Source organism: Tetrao urogallus (genome assembly GCF_951394365.1).
Source record: "Tetrao urogallus genome assembly, chromosome: 6".
NCBI classification, from domain to species: domain Eukaryota; kingdom Metazoa; phylum Chordata; class Aves; order Galliformes; family Phasianidae; genus Tetrao; species Tetrao urogallus.
In genome coordinates, this window is record NC_136819.1 from 34,581,221 (window position 1) to 34,602,692 (window position 21,472).

Consider the following 21,472-nt stretch of genomic DNA (forward strand, 5'->3'; position numbering starts at 1 on the left):
ATCTTGCTTTTGTTTCTGCATTCACAGTACGTAGATATGTTCAAAATGGAGCTTTGCCATATGTCATTACATGACTTGACCAAGAAACACACAATTATGGCTCTTTGCAGTCTGACTAAAAAATATCAGCTCCTGCACTGAGATTCCCTAAGACATCCAAGACAAAGCTCTTCTAGCTTTTATAGGTGTAGCTTGGTGCTCTTGCAACTTGAGCAAACTTCTTAAAAGCAAATTAAGATTTTATCAGATTTTATTAATGATATTTCAAAAAAATTAGTATAAGTCAAAAAGGTGGCTGCTGTTATTACATGACACAACTCAAAAAAGTAACCACATACAGCTATTGTAGCAGGTACCATTCTCAGCAATACACTTGGCCACTTCCACAGTCAGCACAACACTTGAGCTGTTTAAGTCTCAAGTCTGTGATTTTTCCGTAAGTGGCCAGGAGAAAAACACACAAACAGAAAAACCTCTGTACCAAGTCAGCTGTAAAGGGAAAGAAGTGACTGATGAGATCAAGATCAGTAACTCACAAACTTTACATACTTCTCTTTCGAGACAGCCAGTGCTCACTACAGATTTGACTGCAATGAAGATGTGGAACAAAACATCTGGTTCTCCAGGGAAAATGGAAGGCATCTCAGCCATCTTCTCATAGATCACCTATACCAGCATTTGGCACAGAATAGGCATGTACATATATAATGCATATCTCCCTGATCCCCTTTACTTACCATTGTGTTGAGCAGAACAGAGGAAGGCCTGCCATGTGGTCACAAACTTTGGTGCATCTGGCCATGACCTGCCTTTCCAGTTTCCATGCAGCAGCATACAAACATTTCTTTCTGTTACGGAAGTCCTTAGAGTTCCTCTGCTATTGAGTAAAATGACTAAGACAAATCTTAAATGAAGAAAATTAGCTTTATTTATGTAAATTAGAAAAATGAATTGTTAGAGCTTTGGTCAAATGGTTAATTCTGTACAATTTACAATTATATTTATATACAAGACTTCATAAAATACAGTACATCACACTTTTCCTGAGTCACAGTGTGTTTCTCAGTTCCCTCTCCTTTTTATTTTATTTTTTTCAAAAGTAATTAGAATCAAGAGGGAAATACTATCCTCAGTTTAATAGTGTTTGGTTTAGACAATACTGGTATTAAGAAAAAAATCATTACTATATGTAGAAAATATTTTATAGCCATTGCAATTTTTAATAGTTATTTCTCTATATTAAAATATGTTCCTTAATAAAAATGTTAATTAAATACTTCTTATTATGAGTTTGTTGTACTTCATTTGACACAAGACAAGCTGACTTCAGGTACATCCAGCTCTCATTGCAGGGATGCATAGATTTATGTGATGTGTGTATATATTTGATCATTTAAAGATCAGGAAACACACATCCAGGTAGAACAGATGTCTGAATTGAGGCACAGTATATTAAAGTTGCTGTCCCATCATGGACAAGATATTAGAGCTTCAATTGCCTGGCTAATGCAGTACAGAATTAACACAAGTATACATCCTGAAAAGTGAGACTATGCCAAGCAGCAAGGCACCAAGCCTGCAAATGCTAACAGATGCACAACAGCCCCACAGTGTAAAGCACTACTGAGTCCTCAGTGAAGAAGCACTGTAAAGCTGTATTTAACAGCATTTGTTAAGCATTAGCCAGCTCAAGAAGTTATTCAGATTACAGCTATTAATATTACCTTTACTGATTTTTTTTATTTTTATTTTTTTTTTTTTTTGAGATCAACAATAATTTATTGTAAGGCTTAAAAGGATATTTAATCTGCTTACTCAATAATTCAGTGTGTTAAATTAGTAATTAAGATACATTACCACCTGCAAGTAAATTTATATCCCAGTTGCATCCAAAAAATGATTTAGGTAATTTACTTTTGAGAAACATCAGTTTAAAACAAAATTAAATTTTACTTTCTGGCTAATTGTGGGCCGCTCCTAAATATATCTATCGTAAAGTTCACTAAAGACTTTTAATATAGGCATGTACTTTTCTGGTACTTTAATCCAGAAACACAGATTAGATTATTTCTGATAGTCCTATTCATATTGTTTATCGACTATTGCCTGCTAAACTAACAGGCAGTCACCTAGAGTTCTGTTTTCTCTTAAAAGATTTCTATAATTTTTCAGTGCAAACTGAAAAATATATGAGAACAACTCACAAAAATCCTTTGTTTAGAAATTAAAAGGAGTATTTTTTGCTGCTCATATCAAAGTGCAAATGGGAGACTTCAAAGAAAGTTGGTCTTCAGCTGAATGCTCGAACTTTTCCCAGGATTCTTTGCAAGTTTAGCAGTCTTCACTTTGATGCTTTCTTGATTGCCTTTTACAGCTGACTCGAGCCTGGCTTTCATGGTCGGAGAGGAAGCCATTAATTTTTTAAAAACTGATGAGTACTGTGGACCAATTTGCATCAGATTTTGCAAAGCAAACTCATGCAGATTTTTTGCTGTGCTTGTAGCTGAACCCAGGGCATTTTCATCCAAAAGAAAGGAAATAAGGATGGGAAGAAGGCAGGTCACCAGATGAGCACCTGTAAGCATTGAAAACAGGACTTAAAACATACACTCTTTAAAAACAGCTTCACATTGCTAATAGAAGCATTTCACAAACCAAACTAATATGTAACACAAACTGTAAAACAGCTAATGTTATTTGAAATATATATTAGAAAGAACCAACATTCTAACAATTCTGTTAGCGATTATTGTTGAGGAGTCAATTCCCAGAGATCCTTTTGTTCTAATTTATTACTTGTGACAACTTTAAGTGTGTGTAATGTTTTGGATACAAATAAGGGAAGCAACTTACGGTGCTCTTCCTCAGCAGCAGCTGTAAGAGCTGTTACCACCTTGATTCCCTCCTGAACAACCTGAAGTTCTGCAGCATTTTCAGGTTTTGATTTTTCTGTTTCCTGCAATTTTCCCACAATGGATGATGCCAAAGAGTGAATATAAGGGTATGACACAGTTTTGTTTGGATGCTGAAAGATGGAGTGCAGTAGCTGGTAGCACTTATACTGTACCTGAAGGGAAAAAATCAAATTCACAGTTACAAAAGTGTTATACCTCGGAACACAAGCCAGAGTGTTTTAAAACTCACTGTTTGTTGGATAAAATTCCAGGGAGGAAAAAAAAATCTGCCTCACAGTGTGAAAAGAAATCAGTTTTCAGAATGCTAACACATAGTAATTCATAGAAGCATTATAACTTGTAACCAAATTAATAACAACAACTAGATCATGCACCCTCTTTCTTTACAACAAATCCTACATCTCCCCAGACTTTTGAGTTAAGGAAAAAATATTCTTTTTGTGTTAAGATTATGTATTAGCACTGTGTCACTGTCAGTGTGTGAAGCTCTGGGTCTGATGCAGAAAAAGGAAATAAAAATGAAATAAAAGGGTTAAGAATACAGAATATTCTGCATACAGAATTAAAAAAGTGGCAAAACGTACTGCTGGGCATGGTTTTGTTAACATGTTCGAACCACTCCAAAATACAGCAGATACAGGTAGGACAGAATTAACTGGAGTCAAAACACAAAGCAACTAAACAGGAAATAAGCTAAAATGCCTTTAATATGCTACTGATATTCTTACAACTTCACCAGTACTTACAACAGGATCTTTTGACTCAAGTGTTACTTTAAACTTGTCAATACAACGCTTTTGAAGGCACTCTATGGTAGTAACTTCTGGGCTGGTGGACAGAATGAACACTGTGATAGCGGTAAGCAGGCTCACTTCATCGAGTTCTCGGAGAAGACCATCTGCTATCAGTAAAGCAAATGATCTGTCAGATTTGCATTAGGAAGTAATTCTTTGAATTCAAACATTACAAAGAGGTGGAATAGAAATGTCTAGGTCTCCCTAGGAATCTCTTTTTTTTTCAAATACACAACACTCTGATGCACTACTATGGTTTCTACTGTTACAAATGCTGAGGCCAAAATCATAATTCAGGAGCGGTGACATGCATATTTAGAAATACCAGCATGCTCCTACTCCATTCTTTCTTTGTAGGCAGTGCAATAAATATCTTTGAAAAGCTGCTATGACATGTTGGAATACAACAACCTATTTTGACAATTATATACAATTTGCATTAAAAAACATACATCCTTTTCAGTACGACTGAGGCTTTCGTTCAAATAAATTAATAACAGCGCTATAAACAAATGTTCCAATAACAGCTACAGCTTTGAGATTAAACAGAAGGAATGACAAAAGCCAAAATTCAAAATGGGGAAGCTAAAGAAACAGTACACAGAACACTAGCATGAGGACAAAAAGGTTTTGATTGCCTTTCTTAAACTCTTGTTTTAATTCACTTTGCTGCCAATACAGACATTGGTTTTTATAAAGAAATCATATGTACTACAACTGACTTTTACGCTTACACTGAAGTTACAACTTCTGTTTATTCCATCACACAATGTAACTACATTGTGGCATTGCGTAATGCAGGTGTACATCTGCAGTTCCACATTTATCCTTTACAGATTGTGATTTCTCATGTCAACTGTAGAGACAGGATGGCATTATAGTTTCAGCAGTACTTACCTGCAGGAGAATTAGTTGGCTACTGATTAGACTTTATTTATATAAGACATGCATAAATTTAATCTAAACAAAAAGAACTCGTCCTTACCTTGATCCCAACAGTCGAGTACAGTGACCAAAGCACTGCGCAGAAGATCTGTCCATGCAGTCCGACTCTTCTCTGCTCGAGCCATTGGTGAAGACAGAAGTCCTTTAAGAGCTTGTAGAGATGCAGCAACTGGCAAAGGCAGCTGGCCATCTTGCTCTTTGACTGCAGTTTCTTTAAGTACACCAATAATTAGGTACAAAATAGTAGGAAGAACTGAAACACTTCCTGTAAAACAATGCATATTAATTGTAGTGAAAAGTTCAGGGAGATTTGATATTAAAGAAAAAAAAGACACATAATGGGCTACAGATGGAAAAAAGAAATGATATTGTACTATAGAACAATAGTAAGAACTGTTAACTGTTCCATTTGAAGCACACCAGCCCCTATAAAGAATTCTGTGATAGAGCACAGAAGTAAGAAAAAAGAAATTCACAGAGCTGGTAAAGGCAATAGTTTGCATAGAGAATAACACAGATACCTGAGGTGTGAAAGGAGGAGTGCACCAGAAATGGCTTATCAGCACCCTGTAGCAGCACTGAAGAATCACATGTATGAATACAATATTGCTGAGGAAAAAAAAACCTCCTCTTAAAGACTGGTGTGCATTCAAAATGAATCATGGGGTAAAAGTCAATTAATTTGAAGAACCAACCATAACTACTTAAGAGCAGGTTGCTAATGTTCAAATGATAGCTTTGAGTGAAATTGAACATGATATGTTTGCCTTTTAAATTTATGTCTGTACGATAAGTTCCAGAACAGAAGATTAAAGTAGGATAGAAGCACGCATCTACTGTACACTACTTTGTACAAAAGAAATCCATTAATTGCACTGCAACAACACAGTAGAAAAAGAAAAAAGGCTCTTTCAATTGCTTTGGTAACTTCTGTTACCTGACAGAAAAAAAAAAAAAAAAAAAATTAGAACAGGAAATTGTCACAAGCAAATCATGAACCTTTCTGCCATATTTATCCAGTTGAGAAAAGTAGGTAGTAACCAGGTTGCTCAGAAGAGCCCAATAATCTTTCATTTAATCTTTCCTTGTGATGAAATAGCATACCTTCAGGAGAGCAGATTGCAGGAACATCAGAGAGAATTAGTAATGCTGCTGATACCAGCCTACTTCCATCTTCTGATAGTAACAGATGTTTTCCTGATTGTACTGCAGGGCTACAAGTTAATTTAGGGTTGAGCTGAGGAAGCTGTCTGACAAGAATACAAACACACAACTCCAGTGTTGCAAAGACCAAGGACTTTCCAGGCACCAGTCCTCCTGTATCTTTGCCTTCTCCAAATTCAGGTAGCGTTTCCTTTTCTGCAGCACCATCATCAACTACAACAGAAATAAAAAATATGGCAGAAATCCGCAGGCTGTTCCTTGTTTCCAAAAAGTTTACATTTTAAGACTGTTTCATCATCAAATGACAATCTTGACTTGTATATATGTGTGCGCATATGTATTCAGCTTCTACTGGCAAACGTCCATCCTTCTAAATAAGCAATCTGTGCTTTGATTGTGGAAAGAAAGGGAAAAGTGGATGCAATTGATTTAGACTTCAAACATGCCGAGGTATCATGCCAACATGATCTTATTTTGTTGTTTTTCTCATTAACTTTAGAAAGCTATCATCAGAGAAACTGGTGGAATCCAGGTTTTAACAGCTGTGTGTGTGCATGTGCATGCAGAGTCTTTCTACTGCTCTATCACAGAATCACAGAACAGCCAGGGTTGGAAGGGACCTCAAGGATCACGAATCTCCAAACCCCTGCCACATGCAGGGCCACCAACCTCCACATTCAATACTAGACCAGGCTGCCCAGGGCCCCATCCAACCTGGCCTTGAACACCTCCAGGGACGGGGCATCCACAACCTCTCCGGGCAGCTGTTCCAGCACCTCACCACTCTCACAGTAAAGAACTTCCCCATACATCCAACCTAAATCTCCCCTCCCTTAACTTAAAACCATTTCCCCTAGTCCTGCAGTTATCAACCCTTGCAAAGAGCTGATTCCCCTCCTGTTTGTAGGCTCCCTTTAGGTACTGAAAGGCTGCAATGAGGTCACCCTGCAGCCTTCTTTTCTCCAGGCTGAACAAGCCCAGCTCCCTCAGCCTGTCCTCATAGGGAAGGTGCTCCAGTCCCCCGATCATCTTCATGGCTCTTCTCTGGATCCTCTCCCACAGCTCCCTGTCTTTCTTGTACTGGGGGCTCCAGATCTGGATGCAGTATTCCAGATGGGACCTCACAAGAGCAGAGTAGAGAGGGACAATCACCTCCCTGTCCCTGCTGGCCACCCCTCTACTACAACTGAACCCCTTTCCTCCATGAATTCCTCCTCCCTGTCACCACACAAGATTATGCCAACCACAGCCTGCAGTTTCTCAAATTTTTCTCCTCAGTTCTTGCCTCTAGTCCACCAACATCTGCTATCAAGTCTCTCTGATTTCTGAAGTCAGGCACCTGGGCTGACATAAGTGAGCCAGAATTAGTCACTAACTGTGAAGAACTTCAATTAAGATACGTGTTGGTATACCAACTCCAAGAATCCTACTTTCCAAGAAAGCATTGCCGTACCCTTAAGAACATATATTCAGCATCTTGTGCCTTACTGTACCTTCCGCACTTCTCCGCTTTTCCTTCACATGTTCCTGAGCTGCAAAAAGAATCAGACGAACAACTTCAAGGGCAGCAAGCTGAATATCAGGTGATTCTCTGGTCAGTATCAGTCGATGCAAAACATTCAGCAGCTCTACAGCCAACTCCTATAGCAAGAAAAATGCTTACTGTATACCCACTTTGATGCAGAAATTTTAGAAACAGACACTCTTTACCAAATGATTAATAACAATTAGAGCAAACTGTATTACTCTTATTGATTTGATTTCTCTAAGGAATACAACAGTACCCTTGGCACAAACACAGGAACTGGCACTTTATTAAAGTCCTATAGCCACTAACAGCAGAATTCAATTCTTTCTTAACTCACGACAAAAGGAATACTATCTTGGCCTACAGTCCCTCCTGTACGTTTCCTTGGAGGCAGCATCAATAGTTAGCAGAACTTAGACACAGCCACAGGCATCAACTGTGCTGTGTTAGAGAACTGCGTGGCACAAAAGGTGGTATAAAGCTTAATTCAAAGAGTAGAGATACTGCTCAAAGTTATGCTTTACATCTGGCTTGTCTGTAAGGTTATCATGCTCAAAATTAGCACTTCACTCTTTTCAAAAGCTTCCTTCATTTTTAGGAATAGCACCTGCTTCTGGTCTGTCAGTCAGCCTTACAACCTGCATATAATCTTCGTCTCAAACTTACGCTTAGAACCTTACATCCAATGTCTTGTTTTATAGATTGTATGAAGGATTAGTCTACAAGATGTTATTTTCCCCATTTTCAAAACTAAAACCATAGTCTATGCATCTAACAGATCTCACTACTACTGCTCGAGAAGCTTTCTTTTTTCCTTTGGCCTTTACAATCATATCTAGCTTAAAAAACAATCCTATAGTCATTTCCAAGTATAAAGCTTGGATTATACCACTCTCTCTTCTTGAAACATTCTTGTCATTTTCCCGTTTTATTTTGATGAATGCTATTTAGATGTAAAAAAAAAAACTATTTTATATAAAAAGTTCAATGGTCAGAACAAATATAAATAAGAGGAAGACAGTTTTGCAGATATAAGCGGATATGACATTTGTTTCTTAAGAATAAACCATATTCCTCTAAACGTTTACAGCATTATACCACTTATTCTTTGAAAAGACAAGGTAATTTCAGGAAGACTGGCCCAGTCTTGTCCTCTACCAAGTCTGTATGGATGTGAGTGACCTAAACGATAAGGAGCTTCTTCCGAAATCCTTCTAAGTTAGCTTGGTATTCTGATCAATAGCACATTACCTGATCACCACCTATTTTAGATCTTGGCCAGGGAACATCAAAGAGAGCCTGCAGGGCATGTAAGCAGGCAATAATGTTCTCCATTGCTGCATCTGATCGAGGAGAGCAGAGAAATTCCACACTAATTCCTGTAAGGATGAAAGAAAACAAATCATAAAATTTTAGAAAGTAATCTACTAGTATGATGAGCGGACATACAAATAGCATTTGCACTTTATATTAAGTGGATTCATTTCCCACTGTTAATATTTTGAGGAAATAACTCTCATAAATAAGTTAAAACAATTTCCAAGTAAAACTTTTGCACTCTAGATCTGATGAATAGGCATTATCGTGGCTTCAGCTGGGACAGAATTTATTTTTCCTTAATAGTGGCTGGTATATGTTTTAGATTTAGGAGGCAAACAATGTTGATAGCACATAAGCATTTTAGTTGTTGCTGAGCAGTGCAGAACAGAGTCAAGGAGACTTCAGTTTCTCAGATTTTCATGCTGCCCTGTCAGTGAGGGGACTTGGGAGGCACAAATTGTGGTGTTCAGGACAGCTGAGCCAACCTGGTCTAAGGGATATTCCACCCCGTACAGAATCATGTGGAAAAAAAAAACGACCTGAAAATGGTGGGAAGTGGGCCAGAGAAGCAACTGCTGCTTCAGTACTGGCTAGTCATTGGTGAGCAGGTGGAGAACAATTGTTTGTGTATCATTTGTTTTGTGTATAATCATTCCTATTATTTTTATTATTACTATTATTCCTTTATTATTCTTTTTCTGCCTCAGTATTTTTTATATCAACATGTGGGCTCTATTTTGTTGCCTGTTTTTTCCCTCCCCAGTCCTCTCCCACATCCCATGGGAAGGAGGAGAGGCGAGTGAGCAAATGACTGTGGTGCTCAGCTAACTGCCGTTTTAAACCACAACAGGCAGAAAAATTCATAACACATACATATAATATTTGCCTAAGTGAATTCATTTATGTAACTAAGAAGAATAACAGAAGTTAACAACAGTTCATAAACTCCAAGGCTGAGGCTTTTTCTTCTCATCTTACAGAAATGCTAACAATTAGAACCACCACAGCTGGATCATCAGCTACAAGCAAATTACACGGATCTAAGCTCACACATTCCAGACCACATAAAATTGGTCACTTCTTTCTGAGGTTTCGGGACTCTTTAGATAACATTCTGTGACACTGGAGATAAACTTCATATAAATTCTAATCCATGTTCTCAACTCAGTTTTACAGCTGTAATTGCAAAGTATGTGATGACTTGGCAAACTGATGTCATGGTTTTATGATTTTTGTCATTGGTATTCCACATCACAACATAATATCCCAGAAGAGCACTGGGAGTTAACGAGTTAATGCTCCACTTCCATGAACTGTTGATTTTCCTAGGTACTTGGTTCTCAGAAGAGAAGAACCATCTATCCCCAAGGACTTCCACTGTTCCATTTCCATTTTCTGTTCAGAGGGGAAAACTGCTCGCAAGTCACGAGTCTGCCCTTCTTTTACAACTCGTCACTGCGGTACGTGCTTCTTAGCCATCTCACCTTCAGCATTAGAGTAAGGCCTTTGATTTTGGACACGCTCACTCGCTCCTTTCATTTGATTTATTAGCTTCAATTCCAATTATATTGTATTATATTGTGTTATCTTGCATTCCGATATCATACTTACTAGTATGTAAAGTAGTAAACTAGTTTTTTGTCCCTTAGCTTGTTGCTGTTGTTTTGTTTTTAGGCCTATTTCTCTACTTTTTCCCATTTCTCCCCTTCTCCCTCTCCTGGGGCATGGGTCTGTGGGTCCCATAAACTGTTGACAACCTATCAATGTACACTTAAGAACTGCTGTGCTATAGAAAGTGTCTGTGTTAAAGTTTGTTCACACAATCTGAAATTGCATGTTTACGAGCACAGCAGGAAGCACTTACTTTGGAGTCTGTGGTAGCTAACTGTGAGCTAAACATTTGGGAAAATAGATTACAATTATGTCACTAGGACTTAAAATTCACTTGACTATATTTTTCTACGAAACGATCAAAATTCAACAATGCAGTTAAGTGTGAATAATAAAATACTTTTTGCAAACAGCTTTATCAATGAAAAATGATAAGCATTCTTGGTATTGCAGAATCAAGACAGATTATACACTAACCCAAAATAAGATGAAACCTGTCAGTATTCACATCCTCAGGAGATTTTACTGAGGGCCTGGTAGAAGAATCTTGACACATTGTAGTTGGGGTGACAGGTCTAGAGAGATTAGCAACTCCTTCATCTGGATCCGCAACAAGGAAACCTGTGCTAGTAAGCCATAATGCTGTAGCATAAAGTATCAGAGCCCAGGAGCTGTAGTAATGAGGTCTGGCACTTTCTATGGTCTCTGCCGTATAAAATGCACCACCTACAAAAAGAAAAGTTACGTTTCAAGGATATATTTTTTTTTGTTTCAAATGTGGAATACTGAAATTTAGGCTGAAAATGGAAATCTATTTTGATTTACTTGAATGGAACACAATTATCTTTTCCTTCTTTCAACCATAAAAATATCCAACCAACACAGATACTGAACAAACTACTTTTCACATCACTGAAAGCTCTTTCCTCATAAGCAAACTTTATTTATATTTAAGTACACAAGTATGAGCATTCTCTACGCAATGTTATCTTATTGAAAGCTAACACAAGTCAGCTAGGACATCAATGATTGCAGGTGAGCTATGAAAAGAAAATTTATTCACCTCCTTACCTTCAGCAGGCAGTTGTGATGCATATTCTGAAGGTAAATTTAAGAGAGCAAAATCCTGAAGTGCAGCAAGCCAGAGTTTGCTCAGTGTTCCAAGATCTGCCTGTACTAAGTCCACAAGACCACTGGCTGAAGATGTTACATCTCGGTAGCTTTCTTCTGCAGAGTTCGCAGTTTTCAAGGAGTAATTGTGGAAATCACTTCGATTTTTTTGCTTTTCAATTGCAACTATGTAAACCTGTTTATATAGTTGGAGAAACATTTACAATATTAATACTTCGAAAGCTACCAAGATGCTTGCTCAACAGTCGGTCATGATAAGATTTCCTAGAATCTGTCCCTGCTTCAAGTCTAGTAGGTGTAGATTACTTGATTACAGGTCACAAAAACTTACCCCCAGTTTATTTTGTAGTAGTTTCTCATATCTCAAATCCACTAGAAAGCTGAAGAGACTCTCTTACTTTAGAAATTTCCTGTGGCTGTTATGTATAGATAAAAAAAATCTACACGCGTTCACTTTGAAAAGTTAACATAATCCCAGAATTGCAGGGGTTGGAAGGGACCTCTGGAGATCACCAAGTCCAACTCCCTGCTAAAGTAAGTTCCCAACAGTAGGTTGCACAGAAAGCCTCCAGGTGGTTTCTGAATTTCGCCAGAGAAGGAGACTCCACAACCTCTCCAGGCAGCCTGCTCCAGTGCTGTCACCTTTAAAGCAGGTAAGTTTTTTTCATAATGTTCAGACTGAACTTCCTGTGTTTCAATTTATGCCCATTAACTCTTACAACATCATGACTAACACTAACATCCAGTCTAAATTCTGAGCTTCTGACCAGTGAAACAATTATTGTTATATGCCAGTAAAAAACTTCGCTTTGTAATCATTTTAAATTGATAAAAGGCACCTTATCCTGAATAGATAAAAGAAGCTGATCTACTTAAAACTCTAGTGTAACATATTTTCAAGAATTTTATTCCCCTTTGCTAGCTTTTCTCTGATGGTATCCCTTTTTTGCTAACATATCCTTTCTCCACTATAGACACCAGAAGATGTGCGTGTTTCTATAAATTGTCAAATAAATGCCATCTATTGCCCGCTCTCTTCAAAACATCCCTCTGCTTACACAAATACCATATCAACCACGTGATCGTATTTAGCTGGTTATCCATTCCCTCCATCAAGCTCATCATCAGCACTTTCTCAGACATCTTTTAGAGGTTATATATATTGTCACATTTTTATTTTTAAATACCTAACCTTGCATTTAAGTATATTAAAATAAGCATTCATGTGAGCTGACTTTAAGGCAGCTAGCCAAGACAGTACTGAACTGACATTGCTGAAAGAGCTACCTGTATAAAATTAAATAGCAAATGAAAAAGATAACTATTTACAACTACCTTACCATAACAATTTATACCACATCAATTTAAAATTGACAGCAAAACATCACAAGATGTAAGAATTCTATGAATCTGTGATTCTATGAAATACTATGAAATACAGTATAATAATATGTGTGTAGAATTACATAGCAGTGCCACTGTCAAGCTTACCAAGTGTCTCGTTCATTACATTTATTTTTCAACTTGGCTTACGCTGGTGTTTACGTACTATTAGAGATATATTTAGAGATAGCAAAGCATAGCAAAGAACAAACTTCTATTTAATGAAGCATGTATTTTGATCTTTGAAACAATTCTGTCTGAAAGGTTCTAATCCACCTACCAAAAATCAAGACTACTGTTACAGAGTTATCACACTAACCTCTGCCCAGGCCTTAAGCACAGCCAATGTCTCCATAGTTGAGGTGCTTTCATTATACTGTTGACTTTGTGTCTCCTTCCCAGCTTGCACTTTGACCAAAGAGGATACAAGCAACTGGTGAACCCTTCGAAGATCATTGAGATCACTTACTACACCACTTGCTATCCAGGCACTGCACACCTAGCATTGTAAAAGTTAGTTAGAAACAAGACAAATGCCACTAGATACTCCTTTTTCCCCCATTTGTAAAATGTCAAACTTTTTTCATTTTTATTGAGATATAATTATCTCTCAGACAATAACTAGTGTTAAATTGATAGTTCAGCATATATAAGTAACAAAAGCCAAAAACAGTAGGAGGGATGAATTAAATAACTGGAGTATTAGCTGCTACAGAAGTTTCCCAAAAGATTCTGAAGTGCATTAAAAATCTGGGATGCTATAATATACAGGTAACCTGCATGACATTATTTTGTTTGTCTTGAGAATTTGAGACTACGTGATTTAACGTTTCCCTTTTCTTGTGTGATGTATCAAGCAAAAAGAAAATTTCAGAGGGTCTATTACCTAAGACTTCTGACTTTCAACACTTGCCTGACATGCTTTTGCTGTGACATCAGGAGGAGTTTCTGGAGCAAAGGCAGGCCTAAGTGCTGCTCCAACCTAAAAAGAAGTTATACAACATTTAATACACACGAAACAGCTAAGTAAAGAATAATTTTCCATAGCCAAGCTTTGCTGCAATTTTCTTTATAAAACATAGTTTCCTGTTTCATTTTTCACTTTTTTGGTGAGATTCAAGAACAAGGAGACAATTGCATTCATACTTTTTATGTTGTTTGATTTGCTTACATGGAAAGGAGTGCTCAAAGTAATTCCTTTTCTTTGTACAGTCTAAAATTGAAATAGAAGCCTCTTCCTTCCTGAGTTCTTAACTTGATGAATAGCGCTCAAAAAAAAAAAAAAACCAAAGAAAAAAACACTGCTCCAAACCACTACTGACTTGCAAGACATCAAGTGACATTTCCTTACTCAAAAAAAAAAAAAAAGAAAGAAAGAAAGAAAGAAACAGCTTCACAAAGTGAAAGAAGAAGAAAACATAAACTCCATTTATCTAATAAAGAACACACCACGTTACAGAGATTTCACCTACTGTCATTGATAAGCTATTTTCTAGTGAAAATTTCACTTGCTGATTTAGATGACAATGGAACATTCAGACTTAAGCCAGATGCTTTTTAGAATGAAATTATAAAGTATAATAGATTATGTAAACTATGTCAAGTGCAATGGCACCATCCTCACTGATACCATCAGCCTCTGCAGTGATTTATATACATGTATATATATAAAATAAGTAAGTACTACTATAAATGTTGGTCTTTATAATTTATGAAACTAAACTCTAGAATTGATCCCGAGTAAATTCAAGCCTTCAGTTCAGTTATGTCATTTTTAGAGTCTCTTACTGGGTGAATTAAGTTCACCCAGAACTTACAGAAAAATTTTAGTGATCATTGTCTACATCATTTTATGGACATACTGAAAGAGTTCTATTTTGAGTTGACATTGAAAATGAAATGTCAATGTGTTGTTTGTCAAAAGCCAAATGATAAATCAATTGAGATTTTTGCAAAAAGCCTGCTGAAGATAAGTACACTTAGCTGGTGATGTGTCTCAGCATATTACAGGTATAGAAATTATGAGCGTTTGTTCTAAGTTTATGAAAACAAATGAAAAATAGTTGTTTTTAATTACAGGTAATGACAGTTTCTTAAGATCCTCTAAAATTCAGAATTCATTTAAGGAAATTCTGAACAAGACTTCAGGATATCACCAATTAAATCTGGATAAATGCTCCACTACCCACCTATTCTTAGTTATTATTATAGAAAACATTAGACAATAGCAACGATGCTTACATTGGCTTGATATTGCTCCAGAATTAGATGACCTGGAAACTCTGGTTCTGGAACAGTTGCAAACTTCCTCACAACAATTTGCAATGTTTGAAGCCCAGAAAGACGAAGTTGATCACTATGATCTGTGGCAGCCATAAAAGCCATTCGGATCAAGTCAGCTAAATGCAATACTAAAAAGTCATCTGAAATAAGAAACAAAAACCAGTTTCAAAACATTTAAATATAGACACAACATATTTCATAATATTGCTCCCAACATTTTCCAAATCTGTATTTTACATTTTACAACACATCAAAATTTAACTTGGAGCATTTTACATATACAACAACTTTACTTGGATGCTTCATACTAGCTGATTTAGGGAACTTTCCTTTTCAGTTTAAACTGTAGTGTGTAAGCACGTATGAGACAGATTTTCTAGTTGGTTGGTTTTTTTAATTATTATTTATTTATTTGGAAAACATTTCTAAATAAACACAGAGAAGTACTGAAAATTGACACTTTTTTTCATATTCCCAGGTAGCCAAATTTCATCGTGGCAAACTGGTGCCAGCTATCACTTCTGATTGCCAATGCTTATGCAAAAATAATAGCTCCATACACATTTGCCACAGTGCTATAACCAGAAAAATGACTATAGATGCTGCAGTGACACACCACTATTTTGACTAATTGAAGTGGTTCTACACCTTAATCAATGTAGTCTTCTAACTGCAGTACAAACAATACATTTATGATGAATCTGATTAAGATGCAAAAAGTGAACACTTAGTTTAAGCATATTTTGCATTCTCTGAAATTCTTTCAGTGCTTCAGATGTACCTCTCGAATCACGTTGTTTCCTTTCCTGAGCCAAAGTCATGTCAAAGTGGGCACTGCCTGCATTTTCACACTGGTTTATAATTTTACAAACACATTCTGCAGCAAAAACCCTGGTGGACCACCGTGAATTACTGAAAGGATGGAACCTCTCGTCACTTTCAGATGTTAATATGGATGCATCATCCACTTTGGCAGTTTCTTCTTCTTGAGTGGTATCTATTGATGCTACTGTATTGAAATCTGTTGTTAAGACACAGAAGAAAAAAAAATGAAGAAAAATAGTTAATTTTATTTTTTTACTTTAGCTAAAAATTACAGAAGGATTTATAAGAGAATCGCTTTAAAGTCTGTCTGCAGCCTCCACCAACTCATTATGAATCTCTTCAATTTCACTGTCTGAAAGTCAATGCTAGAATTAAAAATAAAGTGCACCAAGGCTGTCTTCACATCTTTAGTACTACCTGCTGGAAAGTAAGATCAGTATGATGAAAGTAAACAAAGAACTGCAGGAAAGAAGTGAAGGAAAAAAATATTTTAAAATAAATGACACATATGAAACTACTGCCCTTTCAAATGCAAAGAAGTTTCTCTTCTTTATCACAGATTGGGAGAGAGCAATAGAGAAAGAGAGGAGAAAAAAATCTTTTCACAATATTCAGCACAATAATTAATTCCATCTGCTTGGAATGTTCATTAACATAAGAACATTCTGATTTCTGATATGGTCTCTGTCGTTCCTATCATCCACAGAATAGATGGTCTGAGTATTTTTCTTGTAGGTACTTGCACAGGATTCACAAGCTCAGATGTGTTATGCTTCCCGTCCTGTTATGGAAATAAGTTAACACTAGGACAGTAATGCAGCTAGAATATCATCACAGAAGACATACTAAAATGTTTACAGAAACATCTTCAATAGTGAAAAGGCAATACAAATGGAAGAAGTCACTCCTTCTGAAAGAACTAAGTTACCTTTAACTTAACACTAGACCTTTGACCAGTGTTTCATTATAGAGGATGATACATTCATGAACATTCAAGAAGAATACTTTTCTTCTGTGACATAATGTACTGTTGCTGGCTTTGTTTTTATTGTATTCTGAACTGGAGTCAATTAGTACTTACCAGCTGAGGCAGCAAGAACATCTTTACAAAGCTTCAGCCAAAAAGAGAGTTTCTCAACTGCCATTGAAGTAAGCATATGACTCAGAGTCTCTTTGATATCCTGGCACAATCTTTGATCCAATTCTTTGTCCAGCAAGCCCAGCAATGCCCCCTCCAGGCCTATTTCTCTGATATTAATATCTGCAAAGAACAATGTGAGATTAATGTTGTTCATCCCAAAACTAAGTAATGACCACAGAAACCCTAGTCAAGGCTGCACAGAGTAGCTTGACAACAAGCCTCTAGTTATTAAATATTTTTGAAATAATAATCTATATTGCTTTAATGCCATGTCTAAGCCACCTGGGTACAAAACCAACTTTGAACTTTTACAGATGATACTACCAATAGGAAAAGTTATCCCAGAGAAAATGACAAGAATCCTATTCCAAATTTTGCAGCACTACAATCAGCACAGCATCTGAGCTCCTGAAAAAGAATGTTCAAAAACCTACATTTTTATTATTACTCATCTTCTGAAAATTTGCAAACCAGTGTGAATTGAAATCCGAAGTGAAACAATTTATCACCACCATATTCTCATAGAAGGGTACATAAAGATGATCACTTTCAGACCTTTTAGCAAAAAAAAAAAAAAGAAAAAAAAAAACGAACAACAACAACAACAACCCAACAATAAAAACAACAAAAACGGCTCCAAAACCCCAAGATAGTTAAAAATTCTAGGGACACCTGATAATCATTACTTCACTAATTCTCAGAACTTTCATCAAAAATTCTTGTATACCTTCTCAAAGTGACAGATTTTTAGTTTAGGAAGAGATTTATATATGAAAATAAAACTAATTATGAAAACCGTGTAAGGTGTGTAAGGACTACAAAGCCAGTTGTTTGAGAAGAAGGAATATGAAGCTATGGGGTAGTCAGGGTTCAATTTTTTTGGAACTGCATTTTCCTCTTCTAGACTAACGACCCTTACTATCTACAATAAATGAAAAACAAAAGTATATTCATTTTATCACCCAGAAGGGTTTGGATGCTTCCAAAATACATAGAAAACTGAAGAAAAAAAACTTTTGGGGTTCAAGACTTCAACAAGAACATAGCAAAGTTTTCATAACCATAGTAGAATGTGTTTAAAATTCATTATGAGTGTGTCAAGCTCTTGGATCTCTTCAGTACAGTACCTGGAGTAAAGTCTTCTCTGCTCTCTTTAACTAATGCAACAGCGTATTCTGATACCTCAGCAGCTTCTCTTTGCACAAGCTGCCGCAAGCAAGCTACTGCTGCACGTCTCAATAACAAGTATGAGCTACAGAGATTCACCTGAAACACGCAAAAAGAAACAGTGAGATGGCTAACAAGCCTTTACAGTCATACCTCTGTAAGGCCAGTGATTCCTGAATAATTACAGTTGTGAAAATAAGTGAAATCAGTAAGCAGGGAACTGATGCTAATTCTCCTCAGCTGCCTTTCTTTCTTTCTTTTTTTTTTTTTTTTTTTTTTAAACTCAAATGAAAGATTTTGTAACTTCTACAATGAATTATAATATATTAGTATTTTAAATACTTTCTCTCTAAATGTAACTTACAAGAAAGTTTTAGGGCCAGATTAAATTCCTATTGATATCAGTAGAAAGGTGCCATTAACTTCAATGACAGCTGAATTACAGTCTCAAAGTACAAATTTATTCCTTAATCAAAGTATACATAATGGGTTTGAAATCTCAATGCAAGAGAAATATACTTAAATCACCTTCCTGAGTAACTAGGTATACTCCAGTGTAAACAAGGGTGAGCCAATTGACCAGACTTTAGCAAATTTGAACTCCATGCCTACAAGGATGTTTATAAGAAAGAACAAAATACATGGCTGCAAAATCCATCACAAAAAAATATTATACTCTCAAATTACATTAAATTATTCTAGAAAAGGTGAGAGGAAGAGTAGGAGTTACTGGTGAATGCATCATACTGAGACAAATCAGCTGTCCTGAGCAGTTTCTAGGAAAAGCAGTTTATATCATCATATTTTTTAACATCACCAGCTTAGCGTTTGTTTGCTATTTAATACTAAAAAATACATGAGAATAGATTCATTAATACAGGAACAAGAAAAACCTCTTAAACAATCAAAACAAAACAAAACCAACCACTAGAAAAAAAAATCCATAGCCTCAATGTTTTTTGTTAAGAGTAGAGCATTTTGACTCTTTAATTTGCTTACACTCAGCTTTAAGATCTTTTGGATGGGGATGACAAAGATTAATGAACCAGCTATGTGGTCACGCATTGGCTACACCAATATTTAAGGAACTTGTTCTAATTTAACCTTGGGTTACAACTAAAAAAAAAAAACAAAAAAAAAAACAAAAAAAAAAAGAATGCATTCCAGCTAATCAATTGTGTACCCTTGTGGAAATTGTGCAAAGCTGCAACTGTGTGAAAGTCATCACAATTCTTTAACTAAAACTGACAGAGCTGAGTGTCTGCTGCAGAGAAACCTTGCAGTATGGTCATGCTGCTCACTAGTCAGCAACAGGTCAACATATGTTAGTCAAAGTAACTAACATACATTAGTTAGTTAACACATTGTTTAAAATAACAACTTCAGTACACAAAGAATAAGTGGTACAGAATTTCAGCTTTGTTATTTCACAAAACTAAGTGTCATCTTACGAATTTTCATGCATGCACTCAAATCTACAACACTCCAAATAATATATTCAACACACATGTAGATAGAAGTGCATACTTCTAAAAGAAAAGTAACCTGACTCTGTAAGTATTTTTGCAAAATACTTCCATTGAAACAGTAAAAACAAAAAATGAGGCTTTTAGTGGAACATTTATGCAAGCAGGCCACACATTCTACTGCCAGTTGGACGTGCATAATTTGCATGCTCATTTTTAAAAGGGAAAAAAAAGAGGATTTGATTCAAGCCCAGGACACAGCAAGATGCACATTTTTCATCTCTCTCATTCTCCCACAGTCTGAGTAGGACATGACTAAACAAGACACAGCAATGCAAGCACCACATACAAATTTAAATGAACAAATTGTTTCCTTTCCACACTGAACACGTTAAGATTAAAATGATGCCTAACTCAGCACATAAATGAAATATAAGTGTGTCATTTGCAGAAAGTTAGGAAGGTTAGGATGACAATCCTATGTCAACTGACATGCTAAAAGAAATCACATTAAAATGGTTAAAAGGAAAAGAGAAATGATGAAATATAAAAACAACACTGCAAACTGCTAAAGTTCAGGATTAACAAGGCACAGAGACCTACCAACACAGAATTATCCAACAAGATTTCCTGCACAAAAACAAATGACAAACCAGTCATGACAAAACCAAAAATATAAATATCAGTGATACCAACCACACAAGGAGATCATTACATGTAAAATCAATATATATTAAAGTTCAGAATGTTGTGTCAAACATGCCAAAAACCTATTTTGCTTGATTCAGTTATATTTTACATTAAAAACTGTAAATCACAAGCCAGTTGTGCTTAAAATTAGTGTTTAAAGGGACCAGAACTACGACAACATAATGACATATCAATGTTTTCAAAATATCTTCATCATCTAACAGCTGAAAATTAATGTTCAGTACATCATAAACTTCCACAGACAAGGTCTCTGGAAGTCTGTATTTTAAAAAAATTGTTAGAGCTAATGGTAGGCATGATGAAAAGCATATAATTTCTACTCTGTTGGAGCAAAGAGCTCAACTGATATGATAAGCATCTGTCAGATGCAAAGTCTCATGGAAAAAGATCAAATTGACAAACAAGGGATATTTGAAGAAGCTGTAGAAGGGCTGCTAGTAATGACAGACGTACACAAACAAACACATACACAATAAGAAGAAAAAAAAGTGGTGAAGCCTTTGCCTGAGTCATGTTTTATCAGTGCTAAAATAGTCACAAGCTCAATGGCCTAAATACTTTGGAGTCCTGAGAGATGTCTTGGTCTAGGGGATGGAAACACAGGTGGAAGAGGTAGCTTGCAGCTGCCACATCAGTTATATTGACAAGCCTAATGCAAGCGTGTTTGAAATAAGAAATTTTCTGGAAATCACAGGGGAAGAGGATAGAGAAGCAAGTTTAAAGATCACTTATCTGACCACAGATTCTTTACTTTTCTTATTTTTCTGTCTTAAATAAATAATGGTGAATATTCACAGTATCTCATATCTAGCTTTAACTCTTGCCTTCAAAGATTCCAAAATACAGGGCGTCACACCTTGTTCATGACATGTAAAAATTTGCACTTAGATAATGACTTGCCAAAAGTCACCCTGCATGCCAAGTACAGTCAGAGGCAGATCTCAGGGCCAATTCAATGACTTGCTCTGCTTCCCTACCTAGATGGAGATGCAGCAAGAGGAAACTCCGTGGGAAAGATGGTGAGTTTTATAAATGTGTGAGTTTGCTTGTGCAACTATCTTCTCACAGATCTGCAAAGCACATACTCA

The 21,472-nt window shown here is 36.3% G+C and overlaps 1 protein-coding gene across 1 annotated transcript in view; it reads right to left on the reverse strand.

The window, feature by feature from the left end:
• Positions 1-2,273: 2,273 nt before the first annotated feature.
• Positions 2,274-21,472, reverse strand: part of HEATR5A (HEAT repeat containing 5A) — a gene marked incomplete at both ends in the record, with an annotated part of 54,294 nt that continues 35,095 nt past the window's right edge. The window contains 15 exons of the mRNA XM_079537003.1: positions 2,274-2,575; positions 2,854-3,067; positions 3,662-3,816; positions 4,695-4,919; positions 5,759-6,031; positions 7,312-7,459; positions 8,598-8,725; positions 10,755-11,003; positions 11,349-11,583; positions 13,111-13,290; positions 13,705-13,773; positions 15,033-15,214; positions 15,856-16,095; positions 16,981-17,160; positions 18,168-18,306. Of these exons, the coding sequence (XP_079393129.1) occupies positions 2,274-2,575; positions 2,854-3,067; positions 3,662-3,816; positions 4,695-4,919; positions 5,759-6,031; positions 7,312-7,459; positions 8,598-8,725; positions 10,755-11,003; positions 11,349-11,583; positions 13,111-13,290; positions 13,705-13,773; positions 15,033-15,214; positions 15,856-16,095; positions 16,981-17,160; positions 18,168-18,306 (2,919 nt within the window). The remainder of the gene's footprint in view (positions 2,576-2,853; positions 3,068-3,661; positions 3,817-4,694; positions 4,920-5,758; positions 6,032-7,311; positions 7,460-8,597; positions 8,726-10,754; positions 11,004-11,348; positions 11,584-13,110; positions 13,291-13,704; positions 13,774-15,032; positions 15,215-15,855; positions 16,096-16,980; positions 17,161-18,167; positions 18,307-21,472) is intronic.